Source organism: Hakea prostrata, chromosome 6 (genome assembly GCF_041222555.1).
Source record: "Hakea prostrata isolate BN-2017 chromosome 6, UWA_Hpros_2, whole genome shotgun sequence".
NCBI classification, from domain to species: Eukaryota; Viridiplantae; Streptophyta; class Magnoliopsida; order Proteales; family Proteaceae; genus Hakea; species Hakea prostrata.
In genome coordinates this window covers 3,181,373-3,204,681 of record NC_142605.1, presented here as the reverse complement: position 1 = coordinate 3,204,681, position 23,309 = coordinate 3,181,373, and the positions used below count along the sequence as shown (strand labels likewise).

General features: G+C 40.4%; 1 protein-coding gene across 8 annotated transcripts in view; it reads right to left on the bottom strand.

Annotated features, from left to right (window-relative positions):
• Positions 1–10,201: 10,201 nt before the first annotated feature.
• DFB (DHFS-FPGS homolog B) overlaps positions 10,202–23,309 on the bottom strand; it is a 78,559-nt gene continuing 65,451 nt past the window's right edge. For 7 of the 8 annotated variants that reach the window (XM_089158090.1, XM_089158091.1, XM_089158088.1 and 4 more), the window contains exons 14-17: positions 13,205–13,283; positions 12,573–12,725; positions 12,256–12,410; positions 10,206–11,175 (exon numbers count right to left, since the gene is read on the bottom strand). In XM_089158090.1, the coding sequence (XP_089014216.1) occupies positions 11,116–11,175; positions 12,256–12,410; positions 12,573–12,725; positions 13,205–13,283 (447 nt within the window). In that variant the 3' untranslated portion in view covers positions 10,206–11,115. Of the gene's footprint in view, positions 11,176–12,255; positions 12,411–12,572; positions 12,726–13,204; positions 13,284–23,309 lie in introns of all 8 variants that reach the window. The other variant, XM_089158087.1, reaches the window with a different exon arrangement.

The following is a 23,309-nucleotide window of genomic DNA, read 5'->3' as shown; positions in this document are numbered from 1 at the left end:
TATGGACTTCATCAATCCAATGAATCCGCTCTAACTCTATGCCGCTCTCAAAAGTAGTACGCAGCTTGATCCGCCGGGGGATCATCAAAGTAATCTTGATCGTTGCCAGCACTTTGCGTGTAATACGCTTCATCAGCTTGTGCTTTGCTGTACTGCTCGTCATAGTATTTTGTACCTGCAGGATAATCTAACAAAAAGAAATATACAACAGGAATGAGTTTCGAAGAAACTCAGTAAGGTAGTTAATCCATAACATCATAGATAACATGTGGCAAAACATAACATGATGCAATGCAGTATGAAACAAGTAATGTATGTATGCATCTAACTCTATGTATGATGGTCTCTATGGCAGACATGGTTTAAGTCATAGCACCGTACTTCTTTGGGTAGGTCACGCATACGGCTCCTGTTGGTAGTGGGTCCGGGCATCCCTCTCGGACAAACCATGGTAGGGGGTTAAGTCAACACATTCTCTCACAACCATTTGGCATAAGTACCGGCGCATGTCAGGGAAAAGCCTAGCCCAATGCAAGTCATCTACTTAGTTACATCAAGTCAGTTCCAGATACTTCCATTCCTCCCCTCTCGAGATCTTTTCCGGTATCCTTCACACTAGAGTCACAGATATTACTCATCGGACTCATCAACCCTATTGGTTATCCACATATGGTAAACGGGAAGCTCTCATGTCCTCTCACGGATATAACTCACCGGTCTCGAGCGCCCATGAGCCCAAGTCTAGCCATATGCAACCCTCCAATAAATGGCCCCCACAATGTGATTCCCGTCCTCTCACGGATATAACTCACCGGTCTTGAGTGCCCGTGAATCCCCATTGCTACCACGGGTCGTTCGGTCTCAATACCCTTCCGAATCGGGTCCGATATAACGAGGGGTATATCCTAGCCAAACACTTGCTAGACATCCCTAGGTATGACAACCATTGATTCGGGAAAGTGTCGATGGGCAACCCCGGAAACATCCCATACTATTTCCGATAATGTCCAAGGACAGAAGTGTCAAAAGGACACTTCCCAATCCCAAACCAAACTTAAGCAAACACATTCTCGGATCAGTCATGACATACACAACTGAGTAGTTCATCATATAAAAGAGAATGTAAAAGCAACATCAGATTAAGCGGTAATAAGTAATTCATATAACATAAACAATGAAAAGATGATATAATTAAGTGCTACTGTTCCCACGATAGGAGATCAGAATTAAAATACAATAACAGTAGGTAATCTCATAGTTTCATAAAGTAGAAACCAGAGAACAAGCAATCTATGTAGTTAAGGAATCAACTGTCCTTACCTTCTAACTTGAATGGAATCTTAAAGAATCAAGTATGATCTTGACAAAACTCGAGAAGACAGTCCTAAACAAGTGCACACAACATGTTAGGAAAGATGCATAAAGGAAAAGATCATAAATCAATCGAAACAGACCAAGATTGAGGTTGCTGTACTCATTGGTCGATTGATTGGTTTGCTGGACCAGTCGACCAATGAGTCGACCAATGCAATGATGGCAGTCGCAAGAATCCGAATTTTGAGAATCCAGAACCGAATTCGATGGTTCAAAAGGGTACAATTAAGAGGGAAATTATCATGGTAGTATTCTAGGGTATAGAGGATATTAAACCATAACTCGGAACAATTCTCAAGTTACAACCTAGAAATCATGAGGTTAACTTTGATTAGGGTTATCATAGGTTAGGAGGGGAAAAAAATAGAAAGATTAAACATAATGAACTAGGATATGAAAGAATTCAGATCTAGTAAAGGAAACATAATAATTGGGTTACCATGATTAAACTAGAGGTTCTTGATCTTACCCAAGAATTAGGGTTTTACCCTTTTTGGTTCCCTCGGAAAATAATTGTGAGATCTGAATGAACAAAGACAAATCAAAACAGGAAAGTATAGATGATTAAATTTTAGGTTAACACAATATTACTCAAGAAGATTTTCCTTCACAAGGGAGGTTACCAAAAGTTTTCCAGACAATCACACAAAGTTGGGGTTTCAAAGAATTAGGGTTAGGTTTTCAAGAATTCAATAAGTAGGGTTTAAGAACATGATGATGATCATGAGTCTTAAAGAATATGGTGAGATCAGAGAATTGATGATTACAAGAATGCTTCATCACCTTTCTGATCTCAATGAAAACAGAATAAAAGAGAGAAAATCAGAGATAGAAGAGAGAGTGGTTAAGATCATACCTTTGCCGTAGAAAGATGAAGAATTCTTCAAGTCTTTGAAAGAGATCACCAAAGAATGCAAGGGAATGGGTTAGATTAGGGTTCTAACTCGTTCCCAGAGGCTTAGGAGGCAGATGAGGCGGAGTATTCCGAGATTAGACTTAAATAGAAGTGACAGGATTCAAATTTCAAAAACAGAATCAATTGGTCGATTGATCCAATCGACCAATGAGTCGACCAATCAAGACAGCAACTTCAAAACAGGGAATTGAAGGCTCAGATCAAGTCCAAACATCAAGGGGTTTTGCACACCTCTAGAGTGACATACCTAGGAGTTAGAAATGCCTTTGAATCAATACAGAGACCACTCCAAGACCATCAACTAATCCAATCTTCATCCGGGTGCAGTTTCCACCATTGGAACACTAGCATCAACACTCATGGATTCCAATCCAGCCATCAATTCTTCAACAGAAATGGCCCAAAGATGACTTCTTGCCTTACTTCTGGTCACTGGACCTACAATAAATAGAGTTTCCGGATTAGGGTCAGGGCTGGGTTTCACAATAATGTACTGTGGGCCTATAGAACTACGGTTCGAACACCCACAGGAGAAACTCCATTCAGGTTAGCATATGGATCCAAAGCATTGGCACCGGTGGAGATAATGGCGGGGACATTACGGGATCGAGAGTTCGAGGAAAAAGCAAACGAGCAAGGACTGCTTGATAGTCTTGATCTGTTGGACGAAGTTCGGGCAAAGGCAATAGCACGAACTCAACATTATCAAAGAAGGATAGCGTCTTATTATAATACTCGAGTGAAGAATAGTCGGTATTTAGCCGGAGATTTGGTGTTGAGAAACACCTTAGCTTCCGACCCGCGTCACCAAAGAAAATTGGACCCTTCCTGGGAAGGACCTTATATGGTTATAAAACCAGTTGGTTTAGGAGCTTACAAGCTGAAGAACATCAACACCCAGAAAGAGTTGGATCGTTCGTGGAATGCCAAGCATCTGAAATTTTTTTATCCTTGATGATGATTTCAATTTTGTTCGTGATGTAAACATTTTCAATTCAATCAATGCAATTTTTGGCTTTCAACAAATTATCTTTTGATTGGGGGGCATCATACACCACATTCAAGAACAAGATTCAACTATAAGGCATCGGATGAAAATCCGTGTGGGTCCTTCAACACTTATGGAATTTTTTCGGAATCTTTTAAGTCGAGGCATCGGATGAAAATCCGAGTGAGTTCCTTCTGCAAGGCGTTGGTTTGAAACCCGAGTACGTTCCTTCAAGACTTATTGAATTTTCGAATTATCCTTAAGTAAAGGCATCGGTTTAAAACCCGAGTGAGTTCCTTCTCAGACTTATTGTATTTCTTCGGAAATCCTTAAGTAAAGGCATCGGTTTAAAACCCGAGTGAGTTCCTTCTCAGGCTTATTGTATTTCTCTGGAAATCTTTAAGTAAAGGCATTGTTCTAAACAACTAAGACCTAGTACAACAGCGATTCAAGTGGCTAGCAAAGTTCAAGATGAAGTTAATTTCTTATTTCTTCAAAAGACCAGAAGAGGCCGGTCTCAACATCAAACATAAGATTACAAGAGCTGGATACAATCTTCGGTCCAAAAAGAAAGTCATCATCGGTGATCATTAAGAAGTCATACAAGATCGGCACAACTTTGCTAGAACAAACACATGAGTCAATCATTGGTATGGATTCAAGGAGAAGAAGAGGAGAAATAAGGATTACAAAAAAAAATTTTAGTATGTATAAAATCCTCCGCAATTTCATACTCTTTGTCCAGCTTGTCCAGGAGAAGTATGGTCTTCGACCAAACTTGCATTCAAGGCGAGCTCGTCATAATTGAATCCTTCCAAGGGAGAATAAACAGGAGAATCTTCCAGATAATGCATAATATCTGGATCAGAAGGCGGAGGATCAATCTTATTTTTGGTCCAGTCAGGAGGAGGAAGGCCCAGTTTGGTAAATACTTCAAGATGGAAAACAGCACTGTAGGGAGTCGTATCAAAATGAGGATCCTTCCTTAATATTGATTCCCATACTTCGTTCTCACCATCCCGGTACGCCTGCAAGTTATAAGCATTCAGCATATCAACAAAGGGCTTACTGTGTAAATACTTGAAGACGCAGGCTCTGCAAACATTAGTTGGAAGGGATTCGGGCAAAGGAACAACAGCTTGCCTTTGGGGTAACGTTTCAGATCCTTTGGCTCTTGACTTTCCAACTCCTCGCTCCAAGTCCCGAATCTTCTCCCTGGCATCATCCAAGTCTGACCGAAGACGATCGATCACCGAATTCTTTTCTCCTGCAAACTCCCAAGCTAGTTTCCTAAGGCGAGCAATCTCAGCATCTTTAGCTTCAGAGATTTCCCGAAGCCTGGAAACTTCATTGCTCAACCTATTGAGCCTAGAGGCTGCTTCCACTTGGTTGTGGAAGTTACTAGTAAGACTCCTGCAAACAACTTCCGAGTTAAAAAGGAGCAGAAGAGTAATATTCAGAATCAAAAGATAATGAAGAAAGACTTACATCACCAGTGACTTCATAAAGACTTCATCTGGAAGCTTGGAAAGAACTGCGCTCTCAGAAGTCATTCGAGCAGCAATGCACCATTCCAATGCTCAGTCAAACTCGTTTGACACTAATTCGGGTGAAGGATGAGAAGGATGAGCTACACCAAGAGAAGGATGAGCTGCATCACTTGTCACCCGACGGCGCTTCCTGGTGGCAAAATCCTCCAACTCCAAAGGAGAGGAGGAGGATGTCAAACAAACACTGGAATTGGAAATAGGAGCAACACCTGCTGGGACCACACCTTCATCAGACGCCAACATAGTTGCCTCAGATGCCCGAAGAGTCTCCTTCAGGGGTGCACCAACGGTCTCTGCAGCAGGGGCGTCAGCAGCGCCATCAACAACGGAGTGATCAAGATCTTCCTGAGAAGAACGAGCGATCACTTCAGGCAAAAGCGGCGTAGGGGCGGCATCAATAGAAATTGTGGGAATCTGACTTGAAGATTCACCAACAGCAGTCGCCTTATGCTTGGAGGATTCACTAGCTGAAACCACCTCACTGGCCCCAACCACCGCCGATGGAACGATTTTCTTACAAGATTTTGCTCTGATAAAGTTTGGGTTGATCTTGGGAGCCACTATATAAACATAAAAACCGTACCAATACAGATATCCAACAACAACAGCAACAAGGGAAAACCCTAGTTCTCTGTCAAATACCCAAACCCGATTAACTAAACCCCAAGTACTACTACTGTGTAGTTTACTCAGGGGGAAAGGGGGAAAGAGATGAGTAATCAAAAAACTCACTTGTTCAGAAGTTGATAGAGTTATTGTTGGAGTACGATAATACGGAAGCAAGCAGGAGTACGGAATGTCGCTTTAGCAAATCTAACTTGTAGATAGCAGGATAGATGGAGAGTACCCACGAAGGCTTTAAATAGCCTTAGGTATTAAGACGACGGTTGAGAGCTAAAGACAACCAATGGCCCAGATCGAAATGACGCTTCGAAATTCGTAACAAGCAAGATCAACGGTCGTAGGGAGGCCACATGGAAACATGTGGAGGCGAGCACCCGATGTAGGGATACCTCCAATCGTCGCACCGCCATTGTGATAATGGATGTATTACCGATTCATTGGAAACAGTGAATGGTATACCAAAGCAAGGAAACGTTTGGACTTCGCGGATACCAGAAGGGAAACGTGCGGACTATGCAGTAAATGAAGGAGTGGGGAAGATTAATGCATCTTTCCAAAACGTATCTTCATAATATCTCTACAAGATTATTATTCGTCGAGGAATGTGAAGTTAAGTGATAAGTTTTATCATTTATATTTTATTCAAGACAAGATTTCAGCAGGAGACGAGGAAATAGTAAGGCCAACATGAAAAAGAAGTGTCTATTCATTAGCAAGGAGGTCAATCTTTAAAAAAAAAAAAAAGATAACTCCCTAAGCCTCTTCTTCATTGTTGCCCGAGGAGCCTTGGTCAGGAAGACTTTTCTCAGGATCCTGAGAAGAGCCTTCCTCAAGATTAACGTTGTCAAAGTCCTCTTTAGCAGCAACTTGTGACTCGGCTTGTGACTTTTCCTCTTGAAGTGCCGGCTCGTCAGCTAGATATGCCTCATATTGTGGGTTAGCCGGAAAAGGATCATCTTCTTCTCGAGCCCAGTCTGGGAGATCCATGCCTAATTTCCCGAAGACCTCTTTATGGCACACCTCACGAAGGGGAGCAGTATCGAAGGAAGGGATTGATGCGAGAATTTGCTCCCAAACGTCATTCTGCCCTAAGCGATAAGCTTGGACGTTGTAAGCACCCAATAGCTGGGAGAAAGGTTCGCTGTTTAGGTATTTCCGAACACAATCCTTCCGAAGCTCTGGCTTGATGTGCTCGGGCTTGCTGGGAATCGCCAACTTCAAGTATTCTTCGTTCTCTATACATTTAAATTCAAGTCTGTCACCAAACAACGTGGCAGCTTCTTTTTGCTTTTTGGCCTCGCGCTCGGCAGCAACAGCATGAGCCTTCGAAGCATCAAGGGCCTCCTTGAGGGAGATCACTTCTTCCTCATGCTTTCTTTGTAGCTCCTCGGCAGCTGCAGTCAGCCGATCTATCTCAGAATTGGCTTTGGCCAAATTCTCTTCACAGGTCTGCAGCAAGGAGCTGTTGCGGCCAACCCGGCTCAATGCTTCCATGTGTTGATAGAAGCTCAACACAGCATTCCTGGGAAGGTGGAAATTATCAGAAGAAGTCAGGAGAAATTATGAAAAAATAAGTAAGCAAGAAGACCGGTACCTTGTGGATTGACTAACAAAGGCAACGTAGTCCAGGGTTTCAAATTCCCCGGCGATCGAAGGAACAAGAGCGAGGGAGCTCCACTCTGCAGCTTTCTCAGGATCCTGTGTCACCCTGTCGGTCAACTTCAGGGTCCACTGGGGGGTGAAGACCTCCTCACAATCCGCAGAATTTTTGGATTTTTTGTGGGAGGAAGCATCAATTGTATCATGCCTCCTTTTGGTTCGGGCGGAGGAGGAGACATTAGACCTCTCCACCATTGGCTTCTTCCCTTTACTCGAAGCATCAGCCACGAGCCTGATATTCCTGATACCCCTATAAGAGGGGTCGGGAGAGGGAACAGAAGCCTCTTGATCAACGGTCAAGGCTCTAGGCGATCGTTGCTCGGCTGTCACAACGGCCCTAGCGGCCTTCACTCGCAGGTTCTCGGGGTTCATTCTTGGAGGCACTGCAAAGAAGAGCAAAAGTCAGAATTGAAGACGTATCACTTCAGTAAAATTAAAAGAGGATGGTTAGAAGCTCACAATGAGCCAAGCCCCAGTACTGAAGAATGGAGTTATACTCCACCTCAAGTCCATGTATCTCTTGATACCATGGAATGGATTTGATCTTCCTGATGGCCGCCTCGTCTTCTTTGGACAAGGGTTGGCCTCGGTTATTCTCAGAAGAAGAAGTACACCGCCTCCAGGCAGTCGGGAAGTTAAGATCCGATGGAGGCGCTCGACAGAAAAAGTATCGTTCTCGCCATCTTTTGTAGTTAGAAGGGCAAGTTCCTTTGACAAGGATGCTGCCCCTCCAATCATGTTCAGCCTTATTGCGTTTGGATAGAAAAACCCATCCGGGAGGATGGGAGATAGAAAGAACATGAAAATGCACAAAGAGAGAAAGAGATGGCGTAATGCCAAGTTCAAAACACAAACCCAAGAAGCTGACGATGAGACGCCAGCTATTGGGAAGGAGCATTCCGGGACAAATGTCCCAATGATTCAGAACTGCTGAGAACAAAGGATTAAAAAAGGGAAAGCGAACCTCACTTTCCAGTGCATCTATGTACATAGAAAATTCACCCGAAAGGGTTGAATCAACCCTCTCATCAGGATGGGGAGCCCTAACCTGATAAGAGGAAGGAAAATCAAAATCTTGGATCGCTGAAAGAAGGGTTTCCTCCTTGAAAATGGAGGAAACAGAGCCAGGCCCGCCATCGGACTTGGAAGTTTGAGGCTGCCTAGAAGATTCGGCAGTTATCCTAGAAGTCTTGGAAGATCCAGACTCAGGAAGGACAGAAGGAGTTTCGGTTTTTCTCTCTAAACCTTTTTGAGAAACTTCAGCAAACTCGCGCCAGAGGACAGTTAGGGTTTTGTTATCACTATCCGACTGTTCGGAAGGAGGAGAAGCAAAAGCTTCATTACCACTACTATTACTAAAACTGGATACCAGAGAAACCCTATTATCCGCCATTACTTGTTTCAGTAAGGTACAAGAAGAAAAAGACCAGTAAACTTATTGATTCAGTGAGGCAAAAGCTTGAGAGCAGGAAGGCGTGAAGCAGACGACAAAGGTTCAAATTCCGGACAGGAAGAATGAAACCTACGAAGACAACGAACTACTTTTAAAAGCACCCACACGAGTGTTCGGGAATTTGAACGATCGAGATTGATTCAAAATCAACGATCGAGATTAGAAGACATTTTGAAAGTTTGAACTCACGAATCTGAAACAGGCGTTCGGAAACCGTCGCTTGGATTACGTGAGCCACGACAGATCGACTGCAAGGAGACACGTGGCCTTACCCTCACAACGCTCGAGGATAAGTGACCACCGCATTAAATGTGATATGACATTTAATGGAACACGCAGAGACTATTGTCTGACGAAGAACCCAGTTAAAAACCAAGCCCTCGGGATCTACCGAACGCTTGGTCTGAGGGGCTCGTGATATGGAGAAAATATGATCGAACCGGGTTCATACTTGGTTCGACCCTCGACCCTCGACCCCGGTCGAGACAGAGGGAATCGACTCGCTCCCTAGCGAACCGGATCCAGAAGATGGCTTGCTGAGGAAGAAAACTTATTTAGCTACAAGCACGCCCTAATTCAACTTATGAATTAGGTTAATTACCCTAATGATGGCAGACTCAAATTGATGGCTGCGGCTAATCATTATCGAAGGGATAATCATCGCATAACCAAAAGGTTATCTCAGGAGTCCTCTACTAGTCCAAATTAGTAGAAGTCTATCGCTCAACGGATCTAACTGTTAAGATCCAACGACTACCCGAAGAAGGCTCAAGTGCATCCAACGAAGGAGATTCGAAGGTACACTCTATATAAACCTCACTGCCATACGAGGTGAGGGACTCCGATTCAGATACATATTAGTAGATGTAAACTATCAGAGGCTTACGATCTAGATAACCTTTCCAGGTTCTTTATTCCTTAGCTCTGTGCTTCTAGCAGAGCCGTTTGTGATTAAGTTCATCAACTGACTTAGCCTTCGGAGGTGGACTCCCGACCCCCGCGGTCGGGCCACATTTGACGCTTTCATTTTGCAGGTCATCACGAGGAGATCTAAGGGCTGAGCAGATTTTGGACGCATCAGGTTCAAATGTAAGATGAACTATGATGCTGCTCTCATCAAAGATAAAGCTAAGAGTGCAATGGGATTTATCATTAGAGATTGGAGGGGAGAGCCCCGATAGCCAAATTAGTGGTGGCTCGGTTTTGTGATTTGTGAGAGAGCCATGGCAATTCGCCCAAGGGCTACTAGAAGGAGTAGGAGAAGGCTTGTTACAATTAGAGTCTCTCATAATCTCACGGGGGTAAACCTTCTAAAGCAATCTTAGTTGAAGATTCCAACCAAAGTAGCAGCGATGCACATTTCATGTTCCATCTGATGTAAATATCTCCATGTTCTAGGGAAGCCAATGGTGTGTAGGGGTATCAATGGCTCAGATACACTGATAATACCATATCCCCATCCTATTATATTATGATGGATTTGGTCGGATTTGAATAATATTTAGATAAATGTTTTTTCTAAGTAGATTTTTTTAAATGTGTATAAATACAAATTGAATACAAGTTTTTGACTACGTATTGACATCTTTACCATTTTATTTGTGAAGGCTGGGTTTGAAATTTAAAATTTTAGTAATTATTTTAGTAGTAAATCTAAGAAAATAATCACACATCTCAAGAAAAAAATTAAAAAATTCAAGTGAGTAACTAAATCGAATAATTTTATAGGACCAGTAATAATCGGTAGAAAACGATTAAACTGTATAAGCATCCTAGTAATAATCGGACAGATTTATATATCCCTACACAGATGCAGATGCAAATTTGAAGGCAGATTTCAATTGTCCATTTACATCCCTAACGGTATGGCCAACTCCCTAATCTAGAAGCTCTGTCGCGGCAATGGTTTGGAACAATTCCACTGCGTGGCTAAGAGATGACTCTCTTCGAGCCATGCCTCAGTCTCACTTTAAATAAATTGATTTTTTACCCTAAAAGGTCAATAAAGGCCATGGCTCGATTTGTTGCATTCGGCTACTAAATGGTCCAAGAGGATTTACTCAATGGAGAATAAACTCGCAATTGATCAATTAATGCATTCAAACATTGCCATGAATAAAAATAGGCTATCAATGGATTTTAACACCAAAACCATTTATTTAATTATTATTAACATTTTATACATCCAAACAGGAAATTTAGGCATCAGTCTTGGGCTGCAGTGATGAAGGTTTCTGCACAAGCAGAAACTGAAGAGTCGGGTGGGTTTGTCTTTTTTCGGGGGGAGGGGGGACGCAAATTTTTCTTTAAAGTCAAGGTTAATGGAGAAGAGCAAAACAAAACAACAACATTTTTTGTCCACCCTGATGAGACGCTAATAACATTCAAAATTTGTATAGCTTCATGATCATGTTTCTGTGACCATGTTATTGAGGCACATATCATATCACCAGGAGTTGCTTAGAACCTTCAGTATTGCGAATGCATATGCTTCAATGGAGACATAACTCCACAAGCAAGAATCCTCTGGCAATAATTGACAAGAAATCCCTCAACGCCTGACAAAAGTTAATACATCTCCCACTAAGTGTAAAGAACCTGTGACAAGTACCTGTAGCAAGATCAACCAAAAGATGCGTTAAAAGAGCAAACAAGCAAAAACTACTCAAATTACGGTTTCCCTGTTAAGAGGTGCTTTTGCAAAATTGCCTTTCTTATTTCGTTAAAACCATGAGAGGAAGAAAATGTTACATGGAACACAAAATTACAGTCAAGCCCACCAGAGTTTCTGCATTTACATGGGGACACTGACCATTTCGCACGTCTGTATCTGGGCACAGGGCAGTGCAATGCCAGTGCCCAATTAGTGTTCTTTCTCCCAAATTGCTAGTAGTATTTAATTTTGATTTCTGAACCTGAGTTTAGAATATCCAAATTATGTTTTAATACATCTAAAAATTTGGTTTTGATCATTCTTATACCATATTGTATTATTAAATCATTTTCTGAAAAGGGAAAAGTTATTCAAACAGCAGACTCTTGAGGGTTTCTGGACTTAAGCACCAAATTTTGCCACATGGAAAGTCAGACAAAAAAATCTTGATCCATGGATATCAAGATCAAGACCTACATTTACCACATATCAAATTTCACACTTGGGAGTCAATAAAATATGTTACGAAATTATGCCCCAAGTTACCCTCTAATGCTAAAGACGCTCTGTATCTCTCTTCTTACACATCATTAGTTTTGTTTTTTTTTTAATCTCTGGAGTTATTAGAATATTCCATGTATTGGCATAAGTCCTTGTGTTTGAGTCATTCAATTTTTTTAATATAAATAAAGGGCAAACTCAGCACTGAAGGTTTCTGCATAAGTAGAGTCATTTGGTCCTTTTAAGATGTTTCATTTTCTTTCCACTAGATCTTCATATATAAACTTTTGACAACTCCTTTTCTGCAAAACTTGATCTGTAAGCAGGGAACCTTGACATCTACCTTTCTAAAGATTTATGCTTCTTGCTAGTTTACCTGTCTAAAAATTTACACCTTATCTGATCTGCCATGTGGCAGTTATTTGCACTGGCTAGAGACGCTTGCTAGACCTGCTGAAACTAGAATATGACCCTATCATGTTACCAGCCCCAATGGATAAATTCAGTTACTTCCATCCATAAGAAAGCTAGAAATACCTGAAAACGGCTTGATTCATTTTGTTGAATGCTCTCCCTTAGCCATCTAATTGCTAATGGTAGCGAAGGAAAAACCAAACTGCCCTCACAAGTCCTGGGATTGTTTTCTGCATTATCTCTCACTTCTTTATCAATCGAGCCTGTGGGTTCGTCATCTGCACATAGTAAGAAAATAAAACTGTAAAAAATACGCATATGCAACAATTTATTAAAGATGGGGTGATGTTTTCAAAACATATCCTCATCCTCAAGAAGATAAAATGCAATGAATTTGTTAAGATGGCCATGAAATATGCACTAATTTGCAAGAATTTTACCTTTGTCACTATGAACAAGACTATCCCACACCTTCTGTAATGTCAGCTGCCATGATAAATCAACATCAGGTTCAGCTGATGGTAAAGCATAGGTGCCAACCTTGTTATATACTGACATATTGGGTACAAAAAGGGCCTTCTGGAAGTAAACTCCTGAGACATCAAATTAGCTTCACATTAAATGCGAGAAATCTGCAAACCCAATTTGATTGGGACAAGGCTGGGTAGTTGTTTATCAAATGAAAGATATTTCAAACACAAACAGCAGGATGCCAGCTACATGCCAATAGTGTGCAGATGTTTTCTTGCACCCCCTTACATACTGAGTCCCTTACCATATGGGCCCTCATTGACATTCTCCTCCCCGACCATTGGGCCCTCCTATTGATGAACCATCTCACACACCCCAGTTGGTGTGGCATTGAAACCCTCATCCTTACTTTTTAACATCTAACTTGAAACCACCTCTTGAACTGAATCTTGACCCTCGGATGTAGGTAATATAATTGCAGAGCTCATAGAACAGTTACAAGTGGTGCTGACTCATGGAGATTACTGGTATTGGAATAACTTGCAGTGTAATAGCAATGGTAATAATATAAGATGATCAATGTCTTGTTCACAGAAGTTACCATGATGAGCACAAGTCTTTAGGAGGCGTGGAAGAAGCAGCTGGGGATCCCGCACTGACATGCAATTGAACAACAGTATCTGCACAATTCACAATTAGACTCGCTAGAGGCAGTAGAAAAGTAAAAGGACCAAATTTTTTGAAGCATAGGTTAAACAAAATGGCAGTGCAACTGCTGCTGTGCAGGTGCACACAAGATTTGTTGCCAATACTAGTTAATTCTCATGTCGCTTCACCACGGCTGCCAAATTAACATGTGCAGAGTAATATTCCAAATATGACATTTACAATCTGTTTCTAGTGTCTTTAATTAATAACTGTGAACCAAAGGTAGATCTAGGGTACTACGAAACCAAATGTCATTGAATTCCAAATGTAATATGGGAGCAAGGTTAATTACCTTTGTGAAGCTACTATCCAGTGAGATTTTCTTGGTTCAACCCAAAAATGTGGGTTTCTGAACATGTCCCCAGTCTAAGTCAAAGATAATAGGATCTTTCTGATCTAATATGAATCTACCATTAAAATCACAATTCATGATGCCTTCATTTAAAAGGTCTTCAATGTCCATATGGCATAGTGCTTGCCACAATAACTACCTTTTAATCTATCATATAATGACATTTTGAGTAATATCTAATAGTATCACAATCATATCTACTATTCATCTTATTAGTACTAGGCCCCTTTTAAAAAAAAAAAAAAAAATTTTTTTGCTTTGCTTCATTTCAATGCTAGTAATATTCAAAACCCCAAAAAAAAAAAGGCATCGCCCACCAAATCTTAAGAACTAAATTCTTCTCGGGACTTGTGGTGAAAACAGGGATTAGGGTTTTGGTTAAAAAGGGTTTTTTTTCTAAAAAGGTGTTTTTTTTTTTTTTTTTTTTTTTTTTCCCTTCTTTTGGGCTTTATATATCGGGGGTAATTTTTGTTCTTCATATGAAAAAAAATTTTTCCCTCCCCCCCTCCCCCCCCCCCCCGCCCCCCTCCCCCCCCCCTGATCTGGTCCTGTTAGCAATCTTGGCCATAGGAGCCTCATTCATCTTGATTTCAGAGCACGCCTGGAAGCAGCTGCTGCAATCGCTGTTTCTTCTTCAACTGTGCTGATGAAAAGGAACCCGCAAAAAAAGAGAACTCCAGGAACCTTCACCAATTAGCTCCAAACATCTTTTAGTGAGCCAAGATTGCTAATCCATAGGGATCCTAGAACAGATCATCAGCCAATTAAGGAAGCTAAGCTTCAATTGGCAGGCAGAATCGTCGCTATTGAGAAACCCTAGGATATAATTGTTCAATCTGCTAGACCCTATGGTCAGAGGGCTGTTTTGAAGTTTGCCCATTTCACAGGTGCTCATCCAATTGCAGAACCTGAAAAAAGAAAATTTTGTTTTTGCACCTCTTTCATTTGATGCATTCATAGGGGGCTAGTTGGTAAATTTAAATAGTTTGGGGGTTGTATTGCAAAAATTCGAATAATTCCAGGGACTTTTTCATAAATTCGAAAAGTTTCAGGGTTTTTTTGTAAATTCAAAAAATTTCAGGGAGTTTTTTTGTAAATTAAAAAAAAATATTCGGGGACTTCATCTTAAATTTGAAAAGTTTTAGGACTTTTCCGTAAATTCGAAAAATTTCAGGGACTTTTTGTCAATACAAAAAAAAAAATCAAGAATTTTTTGTAAATTTGAGTGATTTCTTCTTGCTATGGTTGTTCCCATATCTCCTTTGTTTGGTACATCTGAAGAGTCTCATATGTTTTCTGTTTATAGGGAACCTAAGTTTTCTCCACTTCAGATAACCACTGTGAAACTTAATGGGACGAATTATCTTAGATGGTCTCATTCAATTTCCCTTGTTGTTGGTGCTCGTGGTCTTACCGGCCATCTTGATGGGACTTCTGCCAAACCTTCAACACCTGGTCTGCAACTTTTTAAGTGGTATACAGATGAATGCTTGGTCATAGGTTATCTCATCAACTCCATTGAATCAAGCATAGCAGAGAGTTATCTCCTCCTTCCTGATGCGGCAACTATTTGGAAAGTTACTAAAGAAACATACTCCAGAGTTGGCAATGATGCACAGTGCGTTGAAATTTGACGGAAAATCAATCAGTTACAGCAGAAGGACCTTACTCTTTCTCAGTACTATAACACTCTTCGGGGATATTACTAGACTATATATTTCTATGGGAAGTTTACACCGAAGAATGCTGAAGATGCTATTGCCTATCAACAATGGGAAGATAAATAGAGAGTTTATGATCTTTTGGCATGATTGAATATAGAATTTGATTAAATTCGTGCACAGATCCTTTCTAGAGAGCCTTTCCCTTCTTTGGCTCAAGCCTATGCCATGGTAGATACAAAGGACAGTCGAAAGACAACTATGGTACACACTCAGACATCTGATAGATCTGCATTGGTGCCTGGTTATGGCAATAATAAATCTCGTTCTGGTGATTTTCGCCCTCCAGTAAAGTGCGAGTATTGTGGAAAGAGCGTCATACAAAGGATAAGTGTTGGAAGTTGCATGGACGACCAACAAAATCCCGTGGAGGAGGTAGAAATGAAATCAAGGGCAGCAATCAAAATCTGCAAATCAAGCCAGTTTTGACACCCTGAGTACTCCAACACCTCTTTCCTCAAATGAGCTTCAGCATCTTTGCTAGTTGATGTCCAGACTTGACTCATCTTCTCCAGTACCGACTTCCAGTACGAGTATAGCTTCTGTCATTGTTCCCTTTGTTGATCCACAATTCCCCACAGGTATTTTTGGTTGTCACAATGTCAATTCGACTTATCCCTCCTGGGTAATCGACTCTGGGGCAACCGACCATATGACAAGCTCATCTACTTTGTTACATACTTATTCATCCGTCCCTTTTGCTCAGGATGTTCGAACGTTTGGTGGGTCTCTTTCCCCTATCTCTGGGAAAGGATCTATTGTATGTTCGCCTTATCTAATGTCTTGCATGTTTCTAAGTTTTTGGCTAATCTTTTTTCTATTAGTAGCCTTACTCGTGATATGAACTACAAAATAACTTTCTTTCCTTCTCATTGTGTGTTTCAGGACTTGAAAATGGGGCTTACAATTGGTAGTGGTAGATAGAAAGGGGGGCTCTACTTAATGGATGGGTCCCCATCAACTCTTTCTACGGTCTCTAGTTCCACCTCTCCTGCACTTTTTACCTTATTACAGTGGCACAGTCGTCTTGGCCACGTTCCTTTACCTATTTTGTCCAAATTATTTCCTGATCTGATTAAAAGGTGCAATTTAAATGATTTTTATTGTGAGGCATGTATTTTGGCCAAACAGACCAGGCATGTTTACCCTATTTCAGATAATCGTAGTAAAATTCCTTTTTTAGTCATTCACTCTGATGTGTGGGGTCCTTCTCAGACCGTGTCTGTATTTAGTCATAGATGGTTTGTTACCTTTATCGACTGTTGTACTAGGACCACATGGGTTTACTTACTTCACCAAAAAAGTGACGTTTTCTCGTGTTTTCAAAATTTTCATAATATGATTAGGACTTAGTTTGGGGCGACAGTCAAAATCCTTCGTACGGATAACGGAACTGAGTACTTGGGTGGCGCATTCCCTTCCTACTTAGCAAACCATGGCATCATACACCAAACTAGTTGCATCGACACTCCACCTCAAAATGGGGTTGCCGAATGCAAGAATAGACATCTACAAGAAGTAGCACGTTCCCTCATGTTTACTATGCATGTGCCTCTTCGTTTTTAGGGTGATGCCATTCTTACTGCGGCATATCTAATTAACCGAATGCCTTCCCGAGTCTTAGACCAACACTGTCCCCTTAAGGTTCTTTTAGGGACAGCAGCCTTTAACAGTGTCGCCTACGGTTTTTTGATGTGTTGCCTTTGTCCGGAACCACCATGTTCATGGAAAGTTAGATCCTCGTGGGTTAAAGTGCATTCTATTGGGTTATCCTCCTACACAGAAAGGGTATAAGTGCTATCATCCTAGTTCTCGTCGTTTTTTCGTCTCTATGGAATTGTGTTCCATGAACAAATTCCTTTTTTCCCCTACACCTCTTCAGAGGGAGAGTTTTAGTGTAGAGGTTCCAGTGTTGATTACTCCTTTCGATATTTCTCCTGAGATTCCTACAGATGATCCTCCTTTGGAAGATGAAATGACCGGACAGGAACAATTGTAGGATGATATATAGGGGTAGACAATACCTCTGAAAACTTATCAAAGAAAGCAACGAATGACCCCTTCTGAACCAAGCTAGTCAAAAGCTTTGGTTCCTGGCCCTGAACAATCCGTTCCTCCAGGTGAGTCTGTCTTTGACCCTTCTTCTAATCCTACTTTGGACTTACCAATTGCATTAAGAAAGCAGCCTCGAACTTGCACAAAACATCCTATTTCCAATTATGTTTCATACTAGTCACTATCTTCAGAATTTCATAATTTTATTTCCTCTTTGTCCTCTACTTCTATTCCTAACACTTAGCAGGAGGCATTATCTCACTCAAATTGGAAAGAACCTATGGATGAGGAAATGCAAGCTCTGGAAAAAAACAAAAAGTGGGACTTGGTGACTTTGCCCATAGGAAAACAGACAGTTGGGTGCAAATGGGTGTTTGTGATCAAGCACAAGGTAGATGGGACTGTTGAAAGGAACAAGGCAAGATTGGTGGCCAAAGGCTTCACTCAGACTTATGGGGTTGACTACCAGGAGACATTTGCCCCTGTTGCCAAGATGAACACAGTTCATACTATTACTTCATGTGCAATTAATAAAGGGTGGAGTTTACAACAATTAGATGTGAATAATGTTTTTTTGCATGGAGAACTCCAAGAAGAGGTATATATGGATATACCACCTCACCCGGGTATTCTACTACATAGACTTATAGGAAAGTGTGCAAGTTAAAGAGGGCTTTATATTGGTTAAAGCAATCTCCAAAAGCATGATTTGGAAGGTTCCATAAGGCAATGATATCTAATGGCTATAAGCAGAGCAATGCAGACCACACTTCGTTTATTAAAAGAGATGGTTCCCACATTACTATACTATTAGTATATGTGGATGATATTGTGATCACAGGCAGTAGTGAGGATGAGATTTCAGCATTGAAGACTTTTTTGGGAACTGAATTTGAGATAAAAAACATAGGAAAACTCAGATATTTCCTAGGTTTAGAGTTGGCATATTCTACTAACGGTGTATCTTTATCCCAGAGGAAGTATACATTGGATCTTCTTGAGGAAACTAGGATGCTAGGATGTAAGCCTGCTGAGACTCCTATTGAGCCTAACCTACACTTGAAGGCAAAGGAAGGAGAACCAGTTGACAAGATAAGGTATAAAAAATTAGGGGAAAATTGATCTATCTATCTCACACTAGACCTGACATCACATTTGTAGTATGTCTTGTTAGCTAGTATATGCATGATCCCTACTCCTCACACTTGGATGCAGTATATCGAATCTTGAGATACTTGAAGACTACTCTAGGAAAAAGAATTTTAGTTTCAGCTCATGGACATTTGAAGATTGAGGCATATACAGATGCAGACTGGGCAGGACGTCCAAATGATAGGAGGTCTACCTCTAGGTATTGTGTGTATGTGGGAGGTAACCTTAGGACTTGGAGAAGCAGGAAACATGCTGTGGTTGCGCGGTCCAATGCCGAGGTCGAGTTTAGGGCGATTGCTCAAGGCATTTGTGAGGTACTATGGCTTAAAGGGTTGCTTCAAGAGGTTGGGACAGATTTGGAGTTTCCTATACAGTTATACTCAGATAGTAAGTCAGCAATCAACATAGCTCATAATCCCAGTACAACATGATAGGACTAAGCATGTGGAGATTGACAGACATTTCGTTAAAGAGAAGGTTGAGGCTGGGTTGATCCAAATCACCTTTGTTACTTCAAACGAACAGCGGGCTGATGTGTTCACAAAGAGCTTGAGCACAAAGGTATTCAATTACATTATGAGCAAGTTAGGCATGATAAATATCTATGCTCAAACTTGAGGGGGAGTGTTGAAAACATGGATTGAGGTTTTCTAATTAGAATAGGATTATGTTTCCTAATAAGTTTAGAGTTATATTTCTATTTGTTTTTATATTTCCTTTTCCTACTTAGTATAGGGCTTAACTAGGTTGTAACTATAAATACCTTGTTGGGGTCTAGTGAATAATATACTTTGATGAGCAATTCTTCACATTTCAACAACTTGATTCTTATACCTCAAGCTTAGATCACCGTTCGTTATGCGGCTTTTACCTAGGAGATATATCTAAATAAATCTTGACCTTACACGTGGCATGGGGACAGCTCTATAATATTAAGAGCCGTCTTCACCTACCTATATAAATCCCACTAACCCCCACTAAGTATCAGGAAGTTTTTGCTGCTGGGAGTCCCTGAGAGGGAGCTAAGGTGGGAGTGACATCAGACAGCAAATGCCAATACCATGCTCAACAATTTCAAGTTTAACCTTTTACCAATTAGACAACTACAGACAATTACTTAATCTTCCAGCAAACTGAAGCCCAACACAATTCTTTCAAGAAAACTTTCTGCTTCAATAATGGCTTACCCAGAACATGATGAACGTCTCGATTTCACAACTTGCAATCTTCCAATTACAACCAAATCAGAACCTTTGATAATTATAGATCAACCAACCATTCCCAAAAACTCCATGCAATACATTTTGTAAATCCATCAAAGTGGATAGCTGCATCATCAAATACGAAACTCAACACCCCATTAGTTCCACAGGAACTGTCAGAATGACAGTACATGAAGAATGCCTAATAAAGCATGATAAGTCAACAGGCCAAATTAACATTTCCGGTGGCTTGTCCAGCTCAAATACATATTACCGCACCCATAGAAAAAAATTCAAGGAAACTTAAGTTTCGACTAGGTGAAAATGGGAAACCTAGGTGGGAAATTGGGAAATTTCGAGGAAACTTAGGACTTTTTTGTGCAAGTTTTGACATGAAGTTTCGATAGGTTTTAGAGAGTATTTTAGGGTGGGACTCTGCATTTAAACTAATTAGAGTATAAAGAACACATTGGCTATATTTTGCTAAACATCAATGTAGAGTTGTCCGAGAAGTACACTATAAACTTAACTACTTAAGTACATAACATTCAATATATAATTTCTAAATTCAAAGCATCAAATATAAAATAACTGACAATAAAAGGAAAGTACAACTCAGTGCCAAGAGGAGTGACTCGGTGGATCCATCCTGTGAGTTGAGTAGTACTATGCCTGTAACATCCTCTCCTCCAACCAACGAACATAGACATCCCATGACATTTTATGTCTATGGTTGTTAAGGTAATCGACAACCGTAACTTTATAAGTCTGGTCATCAACATGCCTAAGATAACCAATTTGAGGGAATACACAATTTGGATAGGGAAGTCTTGATGGAGGAGGTATTTGGGGAAAAATGAAAGAAACAAAAAATTTGAAAATATGGGAAAGCTACGAAACTTGTAGGAAAAACTCCTAGGTTTCCACAAAATTTCCCAAGTTTCCATGAAATTTCCCATATTTCCCATAAAATTTAGGAATTTTTTTTCTTCTCATGAACCAGTTGGTCTAGCTGGGTTGAACTAGATTTCAACATGTTTCGAGGTTTCGACAAGTTTCGACGAAATTTCGACTGTTTCAATCGAAACTTGGGAGTTTTTTCAGTCCCCTAGTTTTTTGTTTCAAGGTTCTCAGTGGGAAATTTCGTAAGTTTCGACGGAATTTTGTTCTATGACAGCACCTCACGAGCATCCATTAAGGAGGGATTGTGTACTTTGGAAATTCTCATCAACTAGACAATGACAATCATTTTGACACCATGGAAAGATCACTCAATAGTTAAGTTCGGCAAATCAAGAAAAGCTGAGGCATTCAAGATCCAAATGTTGGAAGTGCTTGATTGTTCGAAAGAGTGTCACATATAATCATTTATGAATGGCACTGTGCTAGGACTACTCCGACTCTAACAAGATTTCAATCAGTAACAATGCATTTTGACATCAGTTCTACATGCTATGATCTCAAGTACTAGGTTTCTCAGTGGCCCAAGTAGATGCCCCACCAAGAGCATCTACGGGATTTAAGTGTCCTTCCGGGGAGGGGGGGGTCCACAGACTATATTGATCAGTCCAATCACTTACGCCTACCACAATCCTATATTGGTAACTCAGCCAGTCAAGCCAGATTCAAAACCATTGAACTAACCATTGAACAATTAGCTGAAATAGGGGGATCTCCTGTTAAACAATTACAAAAACATCAAACTAGAACATCCACATCCCAGAAGCCCGATTGTTCAAAGAAGCCTATGTGATGAGATGCTGTGTTTGCCACCATAGTACCATACATATAGGATTCCATTTGTTCCACTTTAATATCATCTATTTTGCTATTCGGTTATTTTGTACTTTACCAAAATACTGTATTTGAATATACTATTTGCCATGTCTTTTAGTTTGAGGAGAAGGCTTAATTAATCGTATTAGCTTCTTTTATGCAAGCATAAGATAGAAGTTTAACTCAACAATGATAATATTTCATTCTAGCATTTGATGATACAAGCAAATATCTAGTCATATGACATCCAAACAACATAGACAAGTATGGCATCCTTTTCACAATTACTATATTCCCTATTGTACAAGTATAATATAAAATACAAGTTGACTCATTATAATATTTCATTCTAACATTCGATGATACAAGATGTCCGTAGTCATATGACATCCAAACATAGGCATCCTTCTCAGAGTTACTATAGTTCCCTGCCAACACTGGATTCATTATTATGAAACACTGGATAGACACTGTTACAACACCTGAACTCCTTACAGAGCTTATCTTGTTGAACAATGGCTATAAATCATAAATGGAATCATGACTAACAATATAAATACTTTTATCCTGCAGCTGAAACCTGTTAGTCGTATCGGGTTTGATGCATACATTAAAAATACTAAACACAACAAAATGCTCCTCATCAGGTGGAACCACCAAAAACAAAAGACCGAAACTCAAGAGTACACTGGTATGTGGATCCTTGCCCTGGACAATATATATATTCCAATCACTTCTCGCAGACGATCGTTTGGATTACTGCCTGGCAGTACTATCAATGTACCATCAACATACATATACCATAGTCGTATCATATACCCATGCCAATCATTCAACGCCTGACCTAGAGATGGCAGATTGACATAATTTTCTCAAGCACCCGTATTACTGGCAGTAATCCCAGTTAAAGGCGATAAGATATGCTGATCAAATATTTTCTGTTTCAAATTTCTATTGGAATTGTAGGAGACAGTGAAGGTGTGGTTGTCTATCTTTTTGGATTTCAGATGAAAAATGGTAACCATGCTGAAAATTAGCTGATGATGAGTTCAAGTACTTGATCATTACAAATTGGACAGTGAGGGTATGTTAGGAATATGTTCTTTGAACGTCTTGAATGAAGCAGATTGAGGCATTTAGAATCTTAACTTCCATCAAGAAATACTTTCGTGATATTGGCAGTGGGAGAAGTGTTAAAGAGCTGCTCATGCCTACCCATATAAGTCCCACTTCTCCCACTACAACATCAAGAAAGTATTTGTCATTCCAGCCTCATAGACGCAGTCATTTAGCCCCTCCCTGGCTGCTAGCATGATGGTTCTCCTCAATTTTCTCTCTATGGTGACAAACAATGTTAAAATTACCCAATACTGTCCAAGGGTCGCTAATAGTCTCTGATAACCCATTCACTTCCCTCCCTCATACACAGTAGATTGCGAAACCCAGTCAAGGATCCTATCACTCTCACCCTTACATGGACAATCTGAGGCTTCACCTGTATTGCCTACGCTGACACAAATATTTGGATCCCACCTTATCCAAATTCTAGTAGGTTCATTCACTGTCTATTAAGAACAAACCTTCAAACCTACTGCAGCCTCTGGAAGACATCCCCCTCATTGTCCTTCTTTAGTTTCTAACGAACATGCCAATTTAATATTTATTTTCTTCAATTGGCATTATTCACATGAAGCTGTTTCTCAGGGGCATTTGAACAACGATCAACTAATTTCATTAAAC